At 39.4% G+C, this 19,332-nt stretch overlaps 2 protein-coding genes across 4 annotated transcripts; both read left to right on the top strand.

Annotated features, from left to right (window-relative positions):
* The first annotated feature begins 957 nt into the window (after positions 1 to 957).
* Positions 958 to 9,622, top strand: tspan7 (tetraspanin 7). The gene is made up of 8 exons (XM_046031111.1): positions 958 to 1,178; positions 4,113 to 4,301; positions 4,386 to 4,460; positions 4,567 to 4,662; positions 4,901 to 5,056; positions 5,211 to 5,294; positions 8,420 to 8,491; positions 8,939 to 9,622. The coding sequence occupies exons 1-7, from the start codon at positions 1,092 to 1,094 to the stop codon at positions 8,486 to 8,488; spliced, it is 756 nt and encodes a 251-aa protein (XP_045887067.1). The 5' UTR covers positions 958 to 1,091; the 3' UTR covers positions 8,489 to 8,491; positions 8,939 to 9,622.
* Positions 9,623 to 11,034: 1,412 nt separating this feature from the next.
* Positions 11,035 to 13,783, top strand: mid1ip1l (MID1 interacting protein 1, like). Of its 3 annotated transcripts, none has more exons than XM_046031563.1 (2): positions 11,035 to 11,190; positions 12,495 to 13,783. In XM_046031563.1, the coding sequence occupies exon 2, from the start codon at positions 12,589 to 12,591 to the stop codon at positions 13,078 to 13,080; it is 492 nt and encodes a 163-aa protein (XP_045887519.1). In that variant the 5' UTR covers positions 11,035 to 11,190; positions 12,495 to 12,588; the 3' UTR covers positions 13,081 to 13,783. The 3 variants fall into 3 exon arrangements, with proteins under 3 accessions (XP_045887519.1, XP_045887520.1, XP_045887521.1); XM_046031564.1 differs by lacking the exon at positions 11,035 to 11,190 and adding an exon at positions 11,746 to 11,897; XM_046031565.1 differs by lacking the exon at positions 11,035 to 11,190 and adding an exon at positions 12,003 to 12,021.
* Positions 13,784 to 19,332: the final 5,549 nt, after the last annotated feature.

Below are 19,332 nucleotides of genomic sequence, written 5' to 3'. Positions count from 1 at the left end.
AAGTTTACAAAGTGAAAGCACACTGTGCAATTACAAACTAGACCTCACAGCCTTGTTATATTGTAATATTTCTAGTGTCCACTTACACGATTTAATATAATACGTTGTTGTTTTCAAAGTGGCACCCCATGTAATTTGGTTAGAATATGTCCCACAGGAAGCCTAACACAAATAATGATGCAAGAGGAGAACATCACTTTAGTAGAAATTAGATTTGAGACAAAAAAAGATCTTCGTGTTTATCTATGAGCGCAAGGTTATTGTAATTTTATTTACCCAGCTAATGTAATTTAGCCCATACAAGTGTGTCACTTTACCAGAGGAATAATGCATTTATTTGTAAAGTCAGACAGCGTAACAGACAGGAAATAACGCGACTACCTTCAAAATAAAGGCATGCATTTGAAATGAAATTTGAAATCCATTTACGGTTGCACATTAAGGCATAAAAAGGAATAGAAATAATAGTAGAAGTTGGTAAGTTAAGAATGTAAGAAAGTCTAAAGATCTATATTATAATAAATGTGGATATTTACAGTATTATACAGTATTAACAGAAGTACTACCCAATAGTGTACATACTGTGGTCCAAAAAAAACAGCCCCACCTTTACCAGCTTCAACATTAAAGTGATGTAAAATGGGCCACTCTGCATAATGAGTAGCCTACTTTTTGCTCAAGTAGAATGTTGAATGCATAATTTTTACTTGTAGGCAACTAGTATTTCTACACGGTGGTATTGCCTCTTTTACTTCAAGCAAAAGACGAGAGTACTTCTTCCACCACCGATAAAACGCGTTTGCAAACAAACTAATCTTGTCTGTTTGAAGTCATGCAGGAAGCGTTTTATTTTAAAGTCTGCCTGTGTTGTGCGCTGCTGCTGACTTGACGCCGGTCTGCGTGGTGGAAATCTGTTTTTATACCCTCAGGAAAGTGACGACACTTCCCTCTCTCTCTCTCTCTCTCTGCCTTCTTGGATTTATCCCCGAAGTTTTTTTCTCCCCTCTCGCGTTTAGAGCGCCGTGAAGTGAACTTTTCTCTCTTTCTCTCTCTCTCTCATTCCCCTTCAGTTTAAAGTCATAAACGCCACAATGTCGCCGCCGTCTCGACGGCTTCAGACGAAGCCAGTGATTACCTGCCTGAAGACCTTCCTCATCTCCTACAGCCTCATATTCTGGGTGAGTTCGTCTGGCACACATAATGGGGGACGACAAGCTAAAGGAGCAACAATGGGCTAAAATGCGGCGGCGGTGCCAGCGAGGCTAACTACATCATTTCCTCAGATCAAGACAGGGACACGCACACATACACACAAGTTGTTTAATAAATGTCCACAAGTAAAAAGTAGAGGGTTTTTTGTGTTGATATAAAGAACCACTTGTTGAAAATGTGCAGACCGTTGAGAGACGTTTGAACAGATGTTCGCGTTTATTAACGTTTCAGTGTTCTAAAAACAGCCGTTAGCTAACGCTGCTCTGTTAACGTTACTTTTCACAAAGCTAATTAACTACAGTGTCACTTAGTTAACGTTATCAGAAGTCATAATGTTAAAATAGATAGATAACGTTAAATACTTCCCGTGGTGCGGTAGCTGCGGTTTACATAAAATAAAGAGAAAATCACAGTTAAAGGATATTAACACATTTACTTATTATATAAGTAAGTAAAAAGACTAACGTTAAAAGATATGTCTCGTAGACTATATCTTTGTAAATGAGTGTAGAAGGATGTGATTATTAATCAATTGAAGGTTATCTTTAACTCTGTCATTCTTCTTGTTCTACAGTCCTGCTCAATTATATGTAAAACTGTGACGAATAGTCGATTAATGGATTGACAGAATCAGCTCAGTAGCTATTGTGATAAATGATTATTTGTTTTGGTCGTTTGTTCAGTTAAAATGTATTGAAGATGACTTTATCAGTAAATCAAAAACTCAAAGATACTGAGTTTACTATCATAAAAGACTACAGAAAACATAAAAGACACATAGCTTGAGCCAGATGTGAGGATTTGATACTGTCCTTTAATTGTTTGGTCTTAAAATGAGAGATTTGTGATGATGTCTGACATCTTCAGAACCCAAAGATATTCAGGTTTATTGTCACATAAGACAGAGCTGCAGCGATTAGTCAATTAGTCATCAACTAGGCTATAAAATTAATTGCCAACTGTTTGGATAATTGATTAATCATTCTGAGGTATTTTTCTCAGAAAAATGTCCAATTTTTTTGATTTCAGCTTCTCGAATGTGAATATTTTCTAGTTTCTTTTCCCTTTCTATGACAGCAAACTGAATATCTTTGGGTTGTGAACAAAAGACATTTGAGTACATCATCTTGGGCCTTCCGAAACACTGATCGACATTTTTCACCATTTTTATTGACCAAACAGCTAACTGATTAATTGTGAAAATGATCAACAGATTAATTCATAATGAAAATAATAGTTAGTTGCAGCCCTAGTAAGGCAATTAATATCAGAGAAATATTTGAGAAGAAATATTTGATATCTTTAATGACTTAAAGAGTAATCACTTCTCAAAATAGTTGCTGATTAATTTTCCCTTGAACTTGTCTGTTTAAAGACTAATTGTTCTTGCTTTAATTTGATGTTTTTCTTTGTATGGTATGCTGATAAACTGAATATCTCTGGAGTCTGGACTGTCAGTTGACACAAGCTATTTGATTACATGACCTCAAGCTAATCAAACATTTTCACTATTTTCTTATATTTTATCAATAAAATAATTAATTAAAACAACAATCAGCAGAAAAATAGATGATACAAATATTTGCTAGTTGAAACCTAAGGAAAATATAAAAATAAGCTTGTCTTTAGAAGAAAATTACCACAAGCAGTAATCTGGCAACATAATGCTCTTGGCTCTGGCTAATGACTTGTGTTGTGGGTAGTCACACAGCAAAAGATGCTGAGGTGATCAAACCACAGGCTGAGGCTGGTGTGTATCCCTGGTGTGTTCTTACTAAAAGGTTGACAGGTAAATAAATCACCTGCAGCATATGAATCATGTATCTTATGACTGACACAGCTGATGGGATAGTTGATTAAATGTTATATGTTTATTGCGGACAGTATTAAAGTCTAAATCCTGTTTTTCTCAATACACATCGCGTGTCAGAGCTCCAATATTCCTCTCTAACTCATCTGCTTTTCTTTTGTTTGCGTTTCCTCCCCTGAGAAAAGTTGGGATTTAACAGAAATCAATAAGGGAAATTGTGTTTTTCCCTGGAGTCAGTACAGCATAGTTCTTAATTAAAAGTATCCCTGGTATTTGCCAGATTCGGTGCAGATCACTGGTCTTTCTGAGGAGCTTTAAATGCATGATCACATCTTGGTACACAGCAAAACTTGAGATTTTTAGAGCTGGGTAGGAGGCCTGACATCTGCATGTTCCATCATGTTTCCACCAAACATGATGGAAGAGGTCAGCTGCTGTGAAGTGTTGGGTTTCAATTAGTGCTGCAACTCAGGACTTTTTTCATGATTGAATAATTGATGTATGTATTTGATTGGTCTATGAAATTTCAGAAAATAGTGAGAAATGGCCGTCTTAAGTTCCCAGAGCTCAAAGTGTCATCTTCAGATTGCTTGTTTTCAGTCCAAAACACAAAGATATATAAAATTTACTTTCATATGTGACACATGTTTGGCATTTCTGCTATGTTGATCAACTAACTAACTAATCAACTTTGCTTTTTCATGTATAAACACATCAGACAACTGTCAGAAATGTCCATTTGAAGTTCCCAGAGCAAGTGTTTTGTTTTAAATTTATTGTTTTGTTCAACCAAAACAGTCAAAATATTTAGTTTTATTATGACGTGATGAAGAAAAGAAAGAAGAGAAGCTGGGTAAATACTCAAATGTGAGCTCTTAAACAATAACAAATAAAGTTATTCTTAATTTCTGTTATTTAAAATCACTGAAAGCAAAACATAAACTCTACATTTGATAATGATTCAACCATGTTATTGACTAAGTGGTTTTATGCCTTTAATCTTTTGTGTCCGAGATGGCCCTAAAAACCTGCCCATCTTTCTCTATGGCTCTTTGATGCCAGAGCTGACTCGCCCTGCTGTCGTCTTCAGTTCACAGGCGTGATCCTGCTCGCCGTCGGGGTGTGGGGGAAGGTGAGCCTGGAGGCCTATCTCTCCCTGGCCTCCGACGAGAGCACCAATGCACCATATGTCCTCATCGGGACCGGAGCCACCATCGTTATTTTCGGACTGTTCGGTTGCTTTGCTACGTGCCGTGGCAGCCCATGGATGCTCAAACTGGTTAGTGAAGGTGTAGTAAGTTCCCTGAAATATTCCCTTCGGATGTGACCCTGTTTAATTGTTTTCTTTTTATGCTTCCTTCAGTATGCCATGTTTTTGACCTTGGTGTTCCTGGCTGAGCTTGTGGCTGGTGTCTCGGGCTTTATCTTCAGACATGAGGCAAGTTATTCATTCAAAACATTGTTGTTGTTTTTTCTTCTTTTTCTTCAAAAGGATCACATCAGCTCACTAAAATTCAAAATCTATTTTGTTTTAAATTCACCAGATCAAGGCCAAGTTAGGCACTGCCTATAAAAACGCTGTGAAGTCCTACAATAGCACAGACCGCAACAGCAATGCAGTTGATGCCATCCAGAGGACTGTGAGTGGGAGGTTTTTCCATTACACTAATGGTGTTGCTCTTATCTGACTTTGTAAACTTTCAAGCGTGTTGCTCACCTGCTCACTGCAGGTGTTTTCCCAACGCTTGATCCAAAATACTCATTGTGGCGAGAAAACAAATATGTTTTTGTTTTTCATTACTATAACACTTTTAACCCACTTTTCTGTTACATAAAGGCATTTGTTACAATGTTTGTACTCATTTTGCTTCCACATAGTTGCATTGCTGCGGGGTGACAAATTACACCGACTGGCGTGAAACAGCTTACTTTAAAGAGAAGGGCATCCCTGCCAGCTGCTGTAAAGACAACACCAAATGCTCGCCGGAGACCCTGAAAGACCTTGACAAGGCTGAGAAAGAGGTGTACACAACGGTGAGTTCACTGCCTGCACGCCACTAGATATGTGTAGCTTAAATTCAGACTTTAAAGTTCATTTTTAGGAATAAGCAAGGTAGTCCGTCAAAAAACTGTCCAACTGTGTTTACAGAAAGCTTAACGAGCCAATCTTTCTTTTTCTGTCGTGTAGGGCTGCTTCGCCCGGGTGACCAATACGATGGAGGCCAACCTGGGAATCATCGCGGGGATCTCTTTTGGGATTGCATTCTTCCAGGTACATTACATTGTTCTTTCAGATACTTCTCATCTCAGAGCAAATGAGAACCTGCTGTACTTCTTTAGGGCTGGGTAATGTGGCTTATAAATAATATCTCTATTTTTATAGATATAGGTAATATATGTCGATATTTTTCCCAAATAACTTACTGTAAATTATTAAATTAAAGTGGCCACAGAGGCCAGAGAATACCAGGCCTTTTATTTAGTCAGGTGTTATACAGGGGTTCTGATTATGTTTTAGTATGACACCTGCTTGCTTTCTGATCTGATCACATTTGCAGAGTTAAAGTAACTGTACCAAAAAAGCTTTAAAAATATATTGATTTAATGATTCCGAGAAAAGGCAAAAAAATTGTAAAGAAGTAAATGCACCGTCATATTGATTTTAAATCTGAAAACCTATAGCAACTAGTATTTGGTATCTGACTTTCATGAGAGATTAGAAGGTTTTTGAGAATGAATCACTTCATAATTTCAAACAGAAATAGGACTTTGATGAGGCCACTCCAGAAACACTTTTGTATGAATATAATAATGATAAAAGATTAGAACAATACTAAGCTTCACCGAAATACACAGATCTTTGTTTTTCCATGTTTCTGACTGATTAAAATATTGGTATCTGGGACACCATGAGTTTACTACTGTCGCAGCCAATGCACACCCATTCTCTGTCTCACACATACACTCGTTATCATCAGTGTTATGTATTCTTCATTTTGCACTGGGGCTGTTTTGGGTGATGGAAAAGATTTGTGGGACTGCTGGCTTCACTTTGTGGTAGATTTTGCAGAGTACAGTAGTTTGTTTGGCATCTGCCCTCCAGAAACTGAACCACCTCCATATGATCTGACCCTATTTGTCTGGAACTGAAGTTAAATCAGTCAGGACGACAATGGGGTTTGAGACTGTGTGGGAGAGGGAGAGTGAGTCTCCTGCATGTAAACAGCGTCTGCTTTTAATGCAGAAATAAATTACTGAAATGTGCAACGAATTATAAATGTGACAGTATGATCACCTGCCACATAGCTTATGAATTGATGCTCAAATATATAGGATATATTCAACTTATTGCCCAGCTCTACTTCAGGTGGGTTAAAGTACAGACCTTCGCTGCATGTTATCTCCCTGTCTCTCTCTCCCCTCATTTCTTGTCTGCTCAATATGGCATACTACCTAATAACAGCAAAAGATTTCCAAAAATATGTACAAAACTATTTGTAAATAAATAAATCCCCAATTTAAACCAGTTAAAGGTGCCCTGTGGATTTTCTCATAAACAACATAAGCACATGGATTCTTGATGGCATAAGATGTGATTTTTTCCAACAATACAAACTCAGCCTTTTGTGCTCAATTCCCTCTCCTTCACCGGGATGTAATAAGCAAGACTACGTGGTATATTTCATTCGTTATCTTAACAGCTGCAATCAGTCTAAAGTGGTCACATGACTGTGGTTATCAACTCTGTAATTCAACTCAGGGAATAAAAGACAGAACCCACCCCATGTTCACCCTGCTGCCGTCTGCCAAGATACAAAATCTGCTGTTGTACCACCAGCCTTCAGGCTGTGAGACTATTTTATTCAGCACTGCACCATGTAGAATAGTTTTATTTTAATCTATAGCATATGATTTTTGTATATTAGTTTGTTTTGTGAGTAGCATAAAGGGAACTACAACTTAATCTGTTTAAACACTGTGCTGTAAAATTATCTACCTTGTACCTTGTACCCCAATCCAGCCATGAGCGAGTTCACATAAAAGGGGCATCGTTTGCAACATGTGACCAGTTGTAAAACACAGAAAAGTCTACTGGCAGCAGAGGGGCATATTTTACAAATAAAGAGCAAAATATAATATGATAAAGACACATGGGAAGAAGTTAAACACACAATCCAGGCTGAAAGCACCACAGTCGCAGCTGCCGAGGGAAAGGCCGCTGGCAAAAAATCTGTGTCAATGTGTTAATAATCTAATGTGTTAAGTTAATAGCCTTATAATAGTAGATCTGACTATAATTACATTTGTGTGTTCCCTATATGTGTTGCATAGATGTATTGTCATGGCATGTGTGACAATTGTGGCCTTATTCTTTCAGCTGCAGCGGCTGCGTGTCAGCTTTTCAACATTAAAAGGGCACTGAATAAATGGTCGTTCCAACTCCCTTTCAAGAATTTCTCGTCACATAAAAAATCACACACTCAAACATGTTCCAAACATTGTTCTAAATTAACTTCATAAAGCAATGAAGCAAAACTCCATTCGTGCCATAAAAGTGCTTCAATGGTGGTCAAAAGACTATATCCCAACAACGGCTTCAGTTCTAAACATTGACTGAAAACTAAAATAGCAAAAGGTGGGGCGCTACATGACAAGTCTCTTTAATGTAAGAAACAAATGCAACGTAAAATTATAGCCTAATAAACAAATTCATGTTAAACTTAACTTGAATACCAAAATATATGCTCAGAATATTTAGCCTCACATAAAAACGGCTGCAACAGGATATATGAAACAGACAGATAATTATAAAAACATATTTCAAAGCGGTGAGGATGCTTACTGTCATATCTTAAAAGGACAACACGTACCCTTGAGTTGTTTACCTCCATGTTTACTTGCTGTAACTCGTCTTGTTCCCCACATTGCTGTGCTTTGTCTCCCTATTTCTTCCTTATCAGCAGGAATTTGTAATCGTGTCACTTGCATACCTGCATCGTGTCACTTTAAGTGAGTGGGTGTGAAATATGTGCAATACATAGTGCCACATGTTTATGATCCACAAGTGTCCAAAATCTCAATTTAATGCTCATTATAGACGTTAACGGTCTATTACATAGGGAGTAGTGAACAAGGTAGGGATTTTCACAGCCTAGATAATATGACCCCACTAAAACGTTGATTATCTGTATAGCAGGTCAAAGTTGAACTTGATAGTCGCTGTGCATAATCAAATAACACAGACTGGGGCTAATCACTTTATCTTTGACCCTCGTTTTGAAAACATAGATTAGACTGTGAGAGCACTAATATGGTTGCTCTATGCCCTGTTCTGCACAGCTGTGAGAGGATCTGCATTTGGAGTTGCATCTTATGTTTTTCTATCTTGTGTCTCAGCTCATCGGGATCTTCCTGTCCTGCTGCTTGTCCAGATACATAACCAACAATCAGTATGAGATGGTCTAACAGGTGAGACTTTTTTTATTGTGATGCGAACACGGCTGTTCCATGTTGGGAGACATGTCTTGGGGCGGCAGTAGCTCAGTCTGTAAGGATTAGGCTGACCGGTTTGAATCTAGCTCGGACCAGAGTTGCGGAGTGTGGACTGGTAGTCCCCCAACTGCTCGCCGCACTGAGTGGCAGCCCTCCTCTCTGGCAGCACTCTGACATCTCTGCGTGTGTTGCTATGGGTCCTGTTTGTGCATGTTTGTGTCTTTTGGACCTGTGTGTAAAAATACTAATATAATAACAGAGTGAAAATATTGAGTTTCCCCTCGTGGGATTAAATAAAGTATATCTTCTTAACACAAATGAGTACAGATTGTGAAACTCTGACGCCCTTGAAGCTGCAGCAGTGATTTAATGATCCAGTGTTCGAATGCAAATACAAATGACCTGATATGCTTTTTTTTGCAGATTACTGACGGGCAGCTCCTGGTGCAAACTGAGTTGAATCTCTTGTGATTTTAATATTGTGTTTTGTGTTAGCTGAAATTATTTTAGAGTTGGAAAAACACGCTTCTTCTTTTATTCAGTCCAACGAGCAGAAGGGAATAATGTTAAAGGGACGTTATCTGCAGTGTAATCTGGCCAAAAATAAAAAGGGACCTGGACATTTCAGAGATCATTCGTCACTCCTGGGATTTAATTAGGGATTTCTAGTGAGCATAAATGTCACTTTCATTTGTGTTAATTAACTCTACCAGTGGTCAACATTTCCATTTGTTGTGTCTTTGTATATTGCAGCTGCCTTATTTTGTAATGTAACACTAGTCTGTAGCTGAGCAGATGAAATCTAGACAATAAGCTGATAAATGTTAAACTTCTCTGCAACACTAAATGAATTTCTGTGTATGAAACTCGTCAACGCCTGAGAGATGGACAAGAGGTTGCCACCCTGAAATGAAAAATGAAGTCATTTACTGTAAAATCAGCCTTACTGATTCTGTAGGCCGGTATTGTTAAGCCAGCATTCCAGTGTGCCAACTACAGTCACCCAGCCAACTTCATATCACATTTTTCAGTGTTAAAATGTTAGTTTTTTTTGGATGTATGTGAAATACTAAAAAAATAAATAAAGATGAAAAACAGTATCTTTAACAGTGTGCATGCTCAGGATGTGTCTGTCCCACAGCTGTTTGCTTTGACATTCATCTGAAAGATCCAGGCAGAAAGAGGTTTTGGCGAACAAACATAGTTCAGTTATGTGGGGCCTTGTGAGGGATCCATACAAAATACAAAAAAGACATTTAGTAGTTTCTTTTCAGTAATGCAGACTTTAAAACAAATGATGAAGATTATACTAATCTAGAGTGGGATTTGTCAACCAAATTCACACAAGATCTAGTCTTTCACAATATTTATATATCAACACATTGTCCAGCTTTAGTTGTATTCTGCCATAGCTGGAGAGAAATTAAAGGCTTTGAAAAGGAAACAAGGAGCAATTATGAATCCAAAAGTAAGTTATCAAACAAAGGTTTTCTGACTAGCTATCCCAACACATCACATAAAAACGCTGCAAAAGTGCTAATGTGCCCTATATGGTGTCCCAAAAGGTCACATAGAACTTCATGATAATCTACTGCCAAAGTTAAGCTGAACAGAAGTTTCATTTCCAGATCATCTTTGCTAGCTTTTTTCAACCAGAAAGGCACGAACACGTGTCAACCCGTATCATGCTATTTCTGCGCCCTGTTGTCCCACCACATCAAGCTGGTGCCCTTTTTGTTTTGTTTTTACCCCTGCCCCTCAAACAGGCTGAGTTATGAGTAATTTAATTATAGAAAAGATAGAAAGGTTCACAGCCTGTTAACCGAGTGTGTGCTGCTCTTCAAGTTGTATTTCCCTTTAATGCAAAAAAAGTCAGTACTTTGGTAATATGACTGTGCGTCCTGTTGACAAAATAAATCTCTGAAACATGTTCTGCAAATGGCATGTAAATTAATATGAAATCCTCCAGTTAGTAAGAGACTTTAGAGGCTAACTACTGGTCACAGCATAGGCTGCTCACTTTGATGAACACAATTTTAGGTACTATCAATGCTATTATGGGGTTTTTAGCCCTGACTCCCTTAAAAATTGTGGGAAAACACTGTAAATCATGTAAATATTTAAAGCTCCTTGTCTCATTGTTTAAAGAGTTTCCCAACCTGGGATGGGATCCATCCCAATAGAAATCTCAAGGGTCACCAGATGGTTCACAAGATAGCAAAGTCAAAAAATACATTTCTACTAGACAATCTAATCGGTGCCTTCTTTTCTGTAAAGGAAGGAGTTATTTTGACCTCCACAAATTAACTCAGATATTTACAACCTGTCAAACTGTTTTTCTTCAAAATGTTTAGTGAACCACTTCCGATTGGTCTGTCTCATAGCAGCCGAGTTGACTTGACGTAGCAGGAAAATCACAGGTGTGTAACTAATAAGACCAGTAATCCCGATCCCAGAACACCAACACGATGCCTTCATCGTTAATTAACTTTATTAAATACATCTGTGCTGTTCCTGCTTGTGACATGTCAAAATGTGAGCTCCTTTCTCAGTACTGCTCTCTGTTTCATACATGTAGATGAACCTGAGGGGCTGACACCTTGGTGTTAAGGGTTCCTGTCACTGTCTCACATTAAAGGTGGGCAAGTGAAGCATTTTCAAACTGAAACCATCAGGTAAGAATAATAGCTCCTTCAGAATAATTCAAGATTGCAGTGGCTATTGACAGATTAATTTCCACAAGTGGGAAACAATGAACGGTGTCGGTGTGGAGGTTGAGATTACTGCACCACCAGGTGGCGGTGCGGTGCAACAATGGACTGACGCAGCTGTAGAAACACTGACTCCGTAGGTAAAAATGAGGGGAAACGAGCTCATTGTATTTGACTTCAACGGAGGCTCTTGCATTTCTAACTTTTAATACAAAAGCTCCTCTAAAAATCTCACGTGGTAAACCTGACACATGACAGGCAACGTGTGCCCCTGCAACTGTACCAACTTGGCATCGGTGGTGCCTTCAGGCTACAAACGGCCTGGAAAACAAAGTAAATAGGGTGCAGCTAATTGCAGACAAGCCCTGCACAAACTGACTGGCAGCTGTGATCTGACGTGTCATTGGTCAGTTTACGATCAGATGCTGTGAGAGTCCGCCCTTATCCTCAGTGCTGCCCAATTGGCTCGGGAGAAACATCCAAGGAGGACGGACTTCATTGTTGTCTTTCCGCCCCAGCCCGGCTTGCCCGATATATAAGCAAGGTGCAGCTGCCGGTCATTTGGGGAAATTTGTACTTTCCTTCACGGCGGGTGGTGTGCAGAGCTCGAGACTTGGTTTGTCCAACCAGCACGCCAAGAAACATTTTCTTCAGGTTACCTCGTGCTTCAGGTCAGTCTGCAACCTCTATTCCAGGCCTCTGAGGCGAATGTAGGATTTCTAATATCAGGAAATCATGGTCATATTGGGGTTTTGTGTATGCGCGCTAGACATCGGGTTGTCTTCTGCGGATGAGGTGAGAAAGAAGCTGCCTCGCTTTCATTAGATTTTCTGCAACCTTCACATTATGACTTGACCCTTATGTACAGTGAATTTCAGCCGCTTATTCTGGACGCGGGTTTATATTTAAGGTGTAGAACAGAGCGGCCTAAAACTACTTTTTCCAGCAGCTATCACTCAAATTAACATGTCGTAGTCTTATTCTAATGGTTATTTTTGTTTCGTTTTAAATTCTGATTATTTGAGGCTTGAGCATCATGTTCTGTTAGACGTCAAGATGGATGCCTCTACTCCAAACCAAATCTATCTTGTACAAAAAGGAACCTAAACCTAGTCGTGAGGTTATGAATTGGGTTCCTTGTGTCGTCCCTGAATGTAGAAACCTGGTGTTTCAGAATGCATTAGGCCTGGATTTTCATTTGTAGCACTTTTGCTGCTATCTTTACACCTTCCCTGCATCCTCATGTTTCCTCTCGTCCCCTCTTACAGCTCAGCCACCTCCTAAAAACACCAAGCAGCTCTGTCTGAATAACCCCACCCGCCAGCTCTACACTACAACCAAGCCAACCCTAAAGCCTTCAAAATGATGCAAATCAGCAGCGACTCCGCCAGCAACAAGCACTCCCTCATCAACGTCATGCATCGCTTCATAGCAGCTGCCAACAACATGGACGAGACCATCATGGTGCCGAGCCTGCTGCGAGATGTGCCTCTGGAGGAGCAGGCAGCCAGCGAGGTGGAGGCCAACAACAATCATGAACCGCCGTGTCCCAACAAGCAGAGGGACATGTACGAGCACTACCTGCTCCTCAAGTCTATAAAGAACGACATGGAGTGGGGTCTGCTGAAAAGAGAGATGAGTAGCGGCGCCAGCTTCTTGGAGATGGCGGTGAAGCAGGAGGAGCAGCAGCCAGTCACCGGGGACCTGTGCCTGGAGGACAACTCGGACCTGGAGCATCAGTTTCACTATCACCTCAGGGGACTGTTCGGAGTTCTGTCCAAACTTACGCTGCAAGCCGACCACCTCACAAACCGGTATAAGAGAGAAATCGGAGGCGGAAACTTCATGAGATAGAAGTCACTATGTCCCCACCCCCCACCTTGGACTGCTTGACCTGCACAATGGAATTTGTTGAGAAGGGCCCCACCTCTTCCTAATAGATCTCAATGGACAGCGAACTGACCAGGGTAACCACTTTATGACTTCTCTCACTTCTGAGTAGCGACACTCCAACTTCCCTCTTCTTCCCCGCCACCGAACATACCTGAAACCAGTGACGCCTGCACGTCTCTCTCTGCCTGTTTCAGTGCAGAGGTTGACACTTGGTGGAGGTTTTATTGAATCTGTACCCCAAGTCCAGATGACGCACAGCTGTGGTTTATGCAGATACTTGCTCTACCCTTTTTTTTTTTTGTTTTTTTTTTAAATCTTCATTTCAAGTTTTGAATTGAATTTGTCACCAGATTGTGAATAAAAGGTTTCTGACTGTAGGAGAAATTGAATGCTGGTTATTCTGTCCCTCCTGTAAAATATGTGACTTTAATGCAGAGCTGAGAGCTCTTATTTCACAGGTTTTGAATCTTCCCTCTTGGTATTACTGTAACATGGTGTGCCTTGACTTTTTGTATACCCTCATGCCCTGTTCAGTCCCCCACCCCTTTTGTCTGACTGCTTAAATGGTTCAAAGTGTTGTGTATTGTTTGTCCTTGGCTATTTCAAACCAATTTTATATTGAAGCAGCAATACAGTAAAACTGAAATAAATACTTAAAACTTGATGATTGCTTCCTGTTGTGTCACTAACAGGAAAGATGAGTGTTTACATCGCTTCCCCTCTAGCTCAGTTAGAGAATGTTTGTGTAAAGAGCTAAAAGCTGTGCAGCAACTTATTTGTAGTTCAGCTTTATATAACACTGGGATTTTTGAAAGTACTGTTTTATGCAAATAAGCATTTGTGCTTATAGTGAGTTACCTGCAATGTGTTAGCACTCCAGAATATGCTGTCACTTGTCTGGCCTTTTAGGATGCAGTAGTAAAGCTATTGTTTTTGATAATGCAATTTTAGCACCACAAATATTAACATGTAAGTTTTGCATTCACAAGCAAAATAAACAATTTGGGTTCATAATTTTCTTCAGAAAATGGTCACTAACAAACATTAAACTCAAGTTGTCACATGATGGATTCATTTTCCATTTCAATCTAATTTGACTTTCAGTCCCCTAATTATGTTGGGCATCACTGCAATAAGCTTATAAAAGCTGTGAAGTACATAGACCCATCAGAAATGATCAACTTAATTTGGGGGAGGAAACTTGACTTAAAAACAAAAGGTACCCTGATGGCAAAGAACTTTATCTTCAAAACCTCAGATTTAAAGGGGTATCATCACACATTCCTGCTGCTTTGTCACATTGAACATGATGACAGTGGACTGTAAATGAAACATTAACTTGATATGTTGCTCAGTGGTTGCTGCCACATCTATCCATCACTGAGTGAAACACTCCCCTTAGCAACAGCTCCACCAAAAGCAGCCAATCCGGTTGCAAAGAGTTTTTTTTTCTCTCTCAAAGGCACAGCGGTGATTAAGAGATTGCAGTGTGATGAAGGGCATCCAGGAAGCGAGTGGAGGGCAGACATGGTCAAACAAACTGGTGCTCCTTTGACCAGCAGCAGCGAACACGCCAGGGCCGAGAGTTTGCATAAAAAGTACTGCGTGAGCCCTGTGGTGCGAGGCTGCAGTCCTCCTCCTTTTTTCGCTCACAATGGGCCATACAAATGGCTGCAAATCAAAATGGCTGTGCTGGTCAGTGTGCCATCAGCCCACTCAGATAAACTGGGTCAACCAAACTGGTGACAGCTGGTCAGACAGCCAATGTCAAGAGAAATGTATATTTTTTTCTCTCAAGATTTTAAGCTGATCTAACTGAAATCTACAAAATACAGCAATCTAATTTACACTTTCACTGCTCATTTAATTAGGGCCCAAGGACCCTGTTAAAATGCTAGAATTCTTTCTTTCTTTTACCGAATAAATCACATTTTTTACAGCCTACAAATGCTCAAAATATCACAAAACTTTCTAAACTCAAAATTCAAATGTGTGCTAAAATGATGCATCTTTATCAAGTGTCATATGGATCTCGCTCATTAGCGCCCCCTACAGAGCAGCCCTGTGACAAGTTTCACCAAGACATGACATTTCGTTGGCTTATATATTATCCTGATATTCAAAAAAGCGAGGCCCTAAACCCAAGAGGAAGTCAGACATTTTTATTTTAACAGTCATTTTTAGCGATTAACATATTGCGTGCTTTAACAAACTCCTCCTAGAGAATTACTCCCATCAATTTCTAATTTTCGCTGTGCAATGCAAAGACACTTGTGATGAAACGTTTTGCTAACTGTGAGTTATCGTTGATCATAGCTGTCCATGGCGTGGCGTCAAAAATCAATGCTTCGCCATGAAACAGGAAGCTGTTGTAACTTCAGTGCACATGCTCAAATATGTGCCACATTTTACATGTTTGATAAAAGTCCCATCCTGATGACATCCATATGCTAATGTTCACTCAAAGTCATTGCGCCACCTACTGGCAACAGGAAATTATCCCTTTGTGACAATCATGTGATTTACATAACATTTTCACTGTGTGTTACACACTTCACATATTGGGACATAAAGTATAATTAGCAGGTGTATTGTAGCGCCACAGGGACATTTAACTATTTCGTGGAGAGGGCCTGATAATTTATTAAGTCTTAACTTCACACAAAAGCTCAAAATTAGCTTTCTTGCCAAGAGTTTGATGTGAAGATTGATACCACTTTCATTTCTGTTTGTTAAATATTAAGGCTACCAGTTACTAGCAGTCGGTTATCTTAGCTTAGCATGCACACTAGAAACAAGGGGAACCAGCTAGCCAGTCTCTGTCCAATGGCAACAGAAGTCACCTACCTGCATCTCTTTTAATCTTTTTTTTTTTTTTACTAAGGATTATGTGTCAGACTCTTTTCTGGGTCAGAGCAGTTAAAAAAAGTCTGTAAACGGCAAAACAGTTTTTGTATGAATCAAACAAATGAGCTAAAACGTGTTAGTGGTGGCCCAAAGGTTAGAGAAGCGAGCTTGGAGGTCACTGGTTCAATCCCCGAACTGGCCAGATAAAATCTGGGTATGGAAAGTAAACCAAGCAGTGCTTGCCCTCCATATTTTACCACCACTGATGTTCACTTGAGCAAGTCCCATAACCCCAACAGCTCCAGTGGAGCTGCTTAGTGGCCAGCAGACCAGGCTGCGGTTGTACTGGGCAGCTTCAGGTGTAACAGTGTGAATGTGATCAGGGCATTCCTGCAAAAGAGAAGCTCCCCTGAATAAATAAAGGTTAAAAAAAACAAACCAGGCTAGCTCTTCCCTCCCCCCACGTTTCCAGTCTTTATGCTAAGCTAAGCTAACCAGCAGTTGGCTGTGGCCTTTATTTAAATAATAAACTATTCCTTTACTACTGTCTTTAGGTTTTTAAGAAAAATATGTTGTGAAAAATAATTATGTAATAATAATTACTTGTTTACTGCAAGAAATAATTGTCTAAATATATAATATCCCATCAAAAATAATTATGTATGACAGTAAATTATATATTTAGAAAATTATTTCTTGCTGTAAATCAGTGGTTATATCCTCAAATTTAAGCTTGTAAAGTTGTATTTTCCATTGCACACTCTAACCAAACAAATCTCTAAGGGCTTGAACCATGACACTGATATTCTGTAATAGAGCTCTCAATGGCGACATGCACAAGTCAGAAATCTGAGACCAAAGGGTTGCAACCACTCAGTACATTGCAGATTTGAAATGGCTGTTGTGAGGAGGATGCAACAGTGTTTCAAAGGCCATATTCGAAAATGGTAAATCACTTTTGGTGTTATAAAAGCCAGAATACTGATGTAAACAGTTGTTTGGGTGTCTGAAATTTTTGTCAGGACTGGTGTTTTGCAAGGGTTTATGGTTTTAGTGCAATGTGACAGACAGATCTTGGGACATGGGAGCTATTTGGTGTTGAAAGGCCACTTGAAGCTGTGTGGTTGGCAGGTCTTTGCCCCGCCCGGCCTGCCAGCAAGAGGTTGCGTGATCACAGACTTGGCAGACAGAGGCAACGTCTGCTGTGTCTTCTCTGGCAGTGCTATGCTTCACCTCAGCAGCACTGTCTGTTGCTCAACGGCTGTAAAACTCCTTCCTGACAGCAATAAGCACCAGACAATCAGACAGAGCAGAAGTAATTACTTACTAAAGGCAAATCAAGTTAACCTGACACAGGTGCTGGATAGGTGACGTCCAAGGGTCAATTGTGTGATTCTAAATAAAGGTTTATATCTTTAGCATGCAACAGCAATGCAACTGCACATACAGCAACAATATATATCTGGCTGCCACACCTACACCCTGTTTGCTCTTATCGTGCTTATTTTGCAATTCTATGGTAACAGCGCTACTCCCTGAGTAAACGCTTCTGTGCATTCACCGTATTGTTTCAGTTAACCTTCGAGTTAACTGAGAAATCAAACAGAACAGACAAATATTGTGAGTGGATGGAAAATGCTTTCTTAACTTAAAGAGGCCTCCAGCAGGCGAAAGAAGAAGCCATTCTGCGTGATGAGTATTAATAATAATAGTCTTTTATAGAGCACCTTTTATAATTCATGTTACAAAGTGCTTCACAAAGACAGCAAAAAAACAACACACAAGTTGCAAAACCATCTGATTATTTTTATATATATAGATAAACTCAAGTAAAATCAGGACAGACTCTACGATAAAAGTATGCTTTAAGAAGGGACTTAAAGAATGTCACTGATTCAGTTGACCTTATTGAGCTTTTAGTATGTGCAGTACTAAAAGCTCAGAGATATAGCAGGGAGAGAGGCCATGAGGAGCCTTTAATATAATCAGTAAAATTTTGAAATCTATTCTAAAATATGTTGGGAGCTATAGTGTCCAGAGGCTGAAACAGGAGTGATGTGATCGTTTTAATTTGTTCTGGTTAAAAGACTTCTGTACAGTCTGGAGTCGATCAATAGATTTCTTAAGTTCAACCCTGTAAAAAGGCTGTTGCAGGAAACTGAATAATTCTTCCAAGCCCACCTCCTTCTCACCTGCATCTCATAGTCAGCCACTCTCTACAGAGTGGCTTTTTTGTCAGTTAGTCTTATATGCCCCTCTCCTGCTTCTGCCAACTGGATCAGTATGTCTCTGCCTGCCGGTACCTGCCTGTAAGCTAGTCTAGTTAATTAAACCACGGAGGTCATCCTGCTCCCTGCTTCGTCTGCTTTTGGGTCCAGCCCTGTATTTCCTGAGCTGTGACATTTTATTGTTTTAGCTGGTTGCAATGGAGCTAATTTGAAATACTTTTTATATTTTTGTAGTAGTTTAATCTATAAATATATCATATTCTATATCAGCTGATTGAGTGGCCACTTTATTAAGTACACCCCATACAATTAATTGCAATCTAATACAAAAGCTCATTCATACACAAAACTCTAGAAACACAAATAATAATAATAATAATAATTTTATTTGTACATTTCATGCAAAGATCCAGCCCAAAGTCAGAACAAGAACAAGATCAGAATAGGTAAAAAGAATATATATAATTAATAAATAACAAAGGCACTAGAAGAAACACAAAAAAAAGCAAACAAACTGTTTGATAACACATAAAAAAAAAAAGATACCAGCAAAGTCAACCCAGCACTACTTGAGTAAATGCATAGATGCTCTCAACCAACTAAAATTGAAGGGGCCCTGCAGCAGCTGTGTAACTTGGTCCCAAAGTAACTGTTGCTTGTGATAAAAACAGGTTTGTTGTGTAATGTAATGTATGCTGCAGTGGAGTTAGCGTTGCTAGGCATTGCCATGGTCTAAAATTGTCTCATGTGAAAGAAGGTGAAGCCCTCATCATTGTGCACGGCTCACAATATGCCGCCTTGTGCTGCAGAAGTAATGAGAACAAGCACGCTCACTGATGTCATTAACATTTCTGTGTGTTTGACGTTTCCCTAAAAGCACAAGAGCAGCATGGTTGCAGAAAAGAGACGTCCTTACAAAGTAATTTCTGTGAGGAATATATCCATAACACATGAAGTCTCTCCTTCAGGTCATTTAATATTAGAAGAAATTCATATTGTTTTTAAATGATAAATTATTTTAAATGAACTAAGTCAAAAGAAAGTATGTACAATATATAACTAGAAACCACACAAAATGAAGTGAAACTGTGCCTTGTTTTTGTTTATCTCCGTGTGATCTTTGTACTGTGATCAATTA

Source organism: Micropterus dolomieu, linkage group LG19 (genome assembly GCF_021292245.1).
Source record: "Micropterus dolomieu isolate WLL.071019.BEF.003 ecotype Adirondacks linkage group LG19, ASM2129224v1, whole genome shotgun sequence".
Lineage (NCBI taxonomy): Eukaryota > Metazoa > Chordata > Actinopteri > Centrarchiformes > Centrarchidae > Micropterus > Micropterus dolomieu.
Note: the sequence above shows the minus strand (reverse complement) of the source record. Positions and strands in the feature narration are given on the sequence as shown.

Excerpts from the sequence above, each read along its gene's own strand:
- tspan7 (XM_046031111.1), top strand. The coding sequence starts at position 1,092 with ATGTCGCCGCCGTCTCGACGGCTTCAGACGAAGCCAGTGATTACCTGC. Across the intron at positions 4,302-4,385 it reads GCCCATGGATGCTCAAACTG|TATGCCATGTTTTTGACCTT; the intron begins GTTAGTGAAGGT and ends TGCTTCCTTCAG. Across the intron at positions 4,461-4,566 it reads GCTTTATCTTCAGACATGAG|ATCAAGGCCAAGTTAGGCAC; the intron begins GCAAGTTATTCA and ends TAAATTCACCAG.
- mid1ip1l (XM_046031563.1), top strand. The coding sequence starts at position 12,589 with ATGATGCAAATCAGCAGCGACTCCGCCAGCAACAAGCACTCCCTCATC.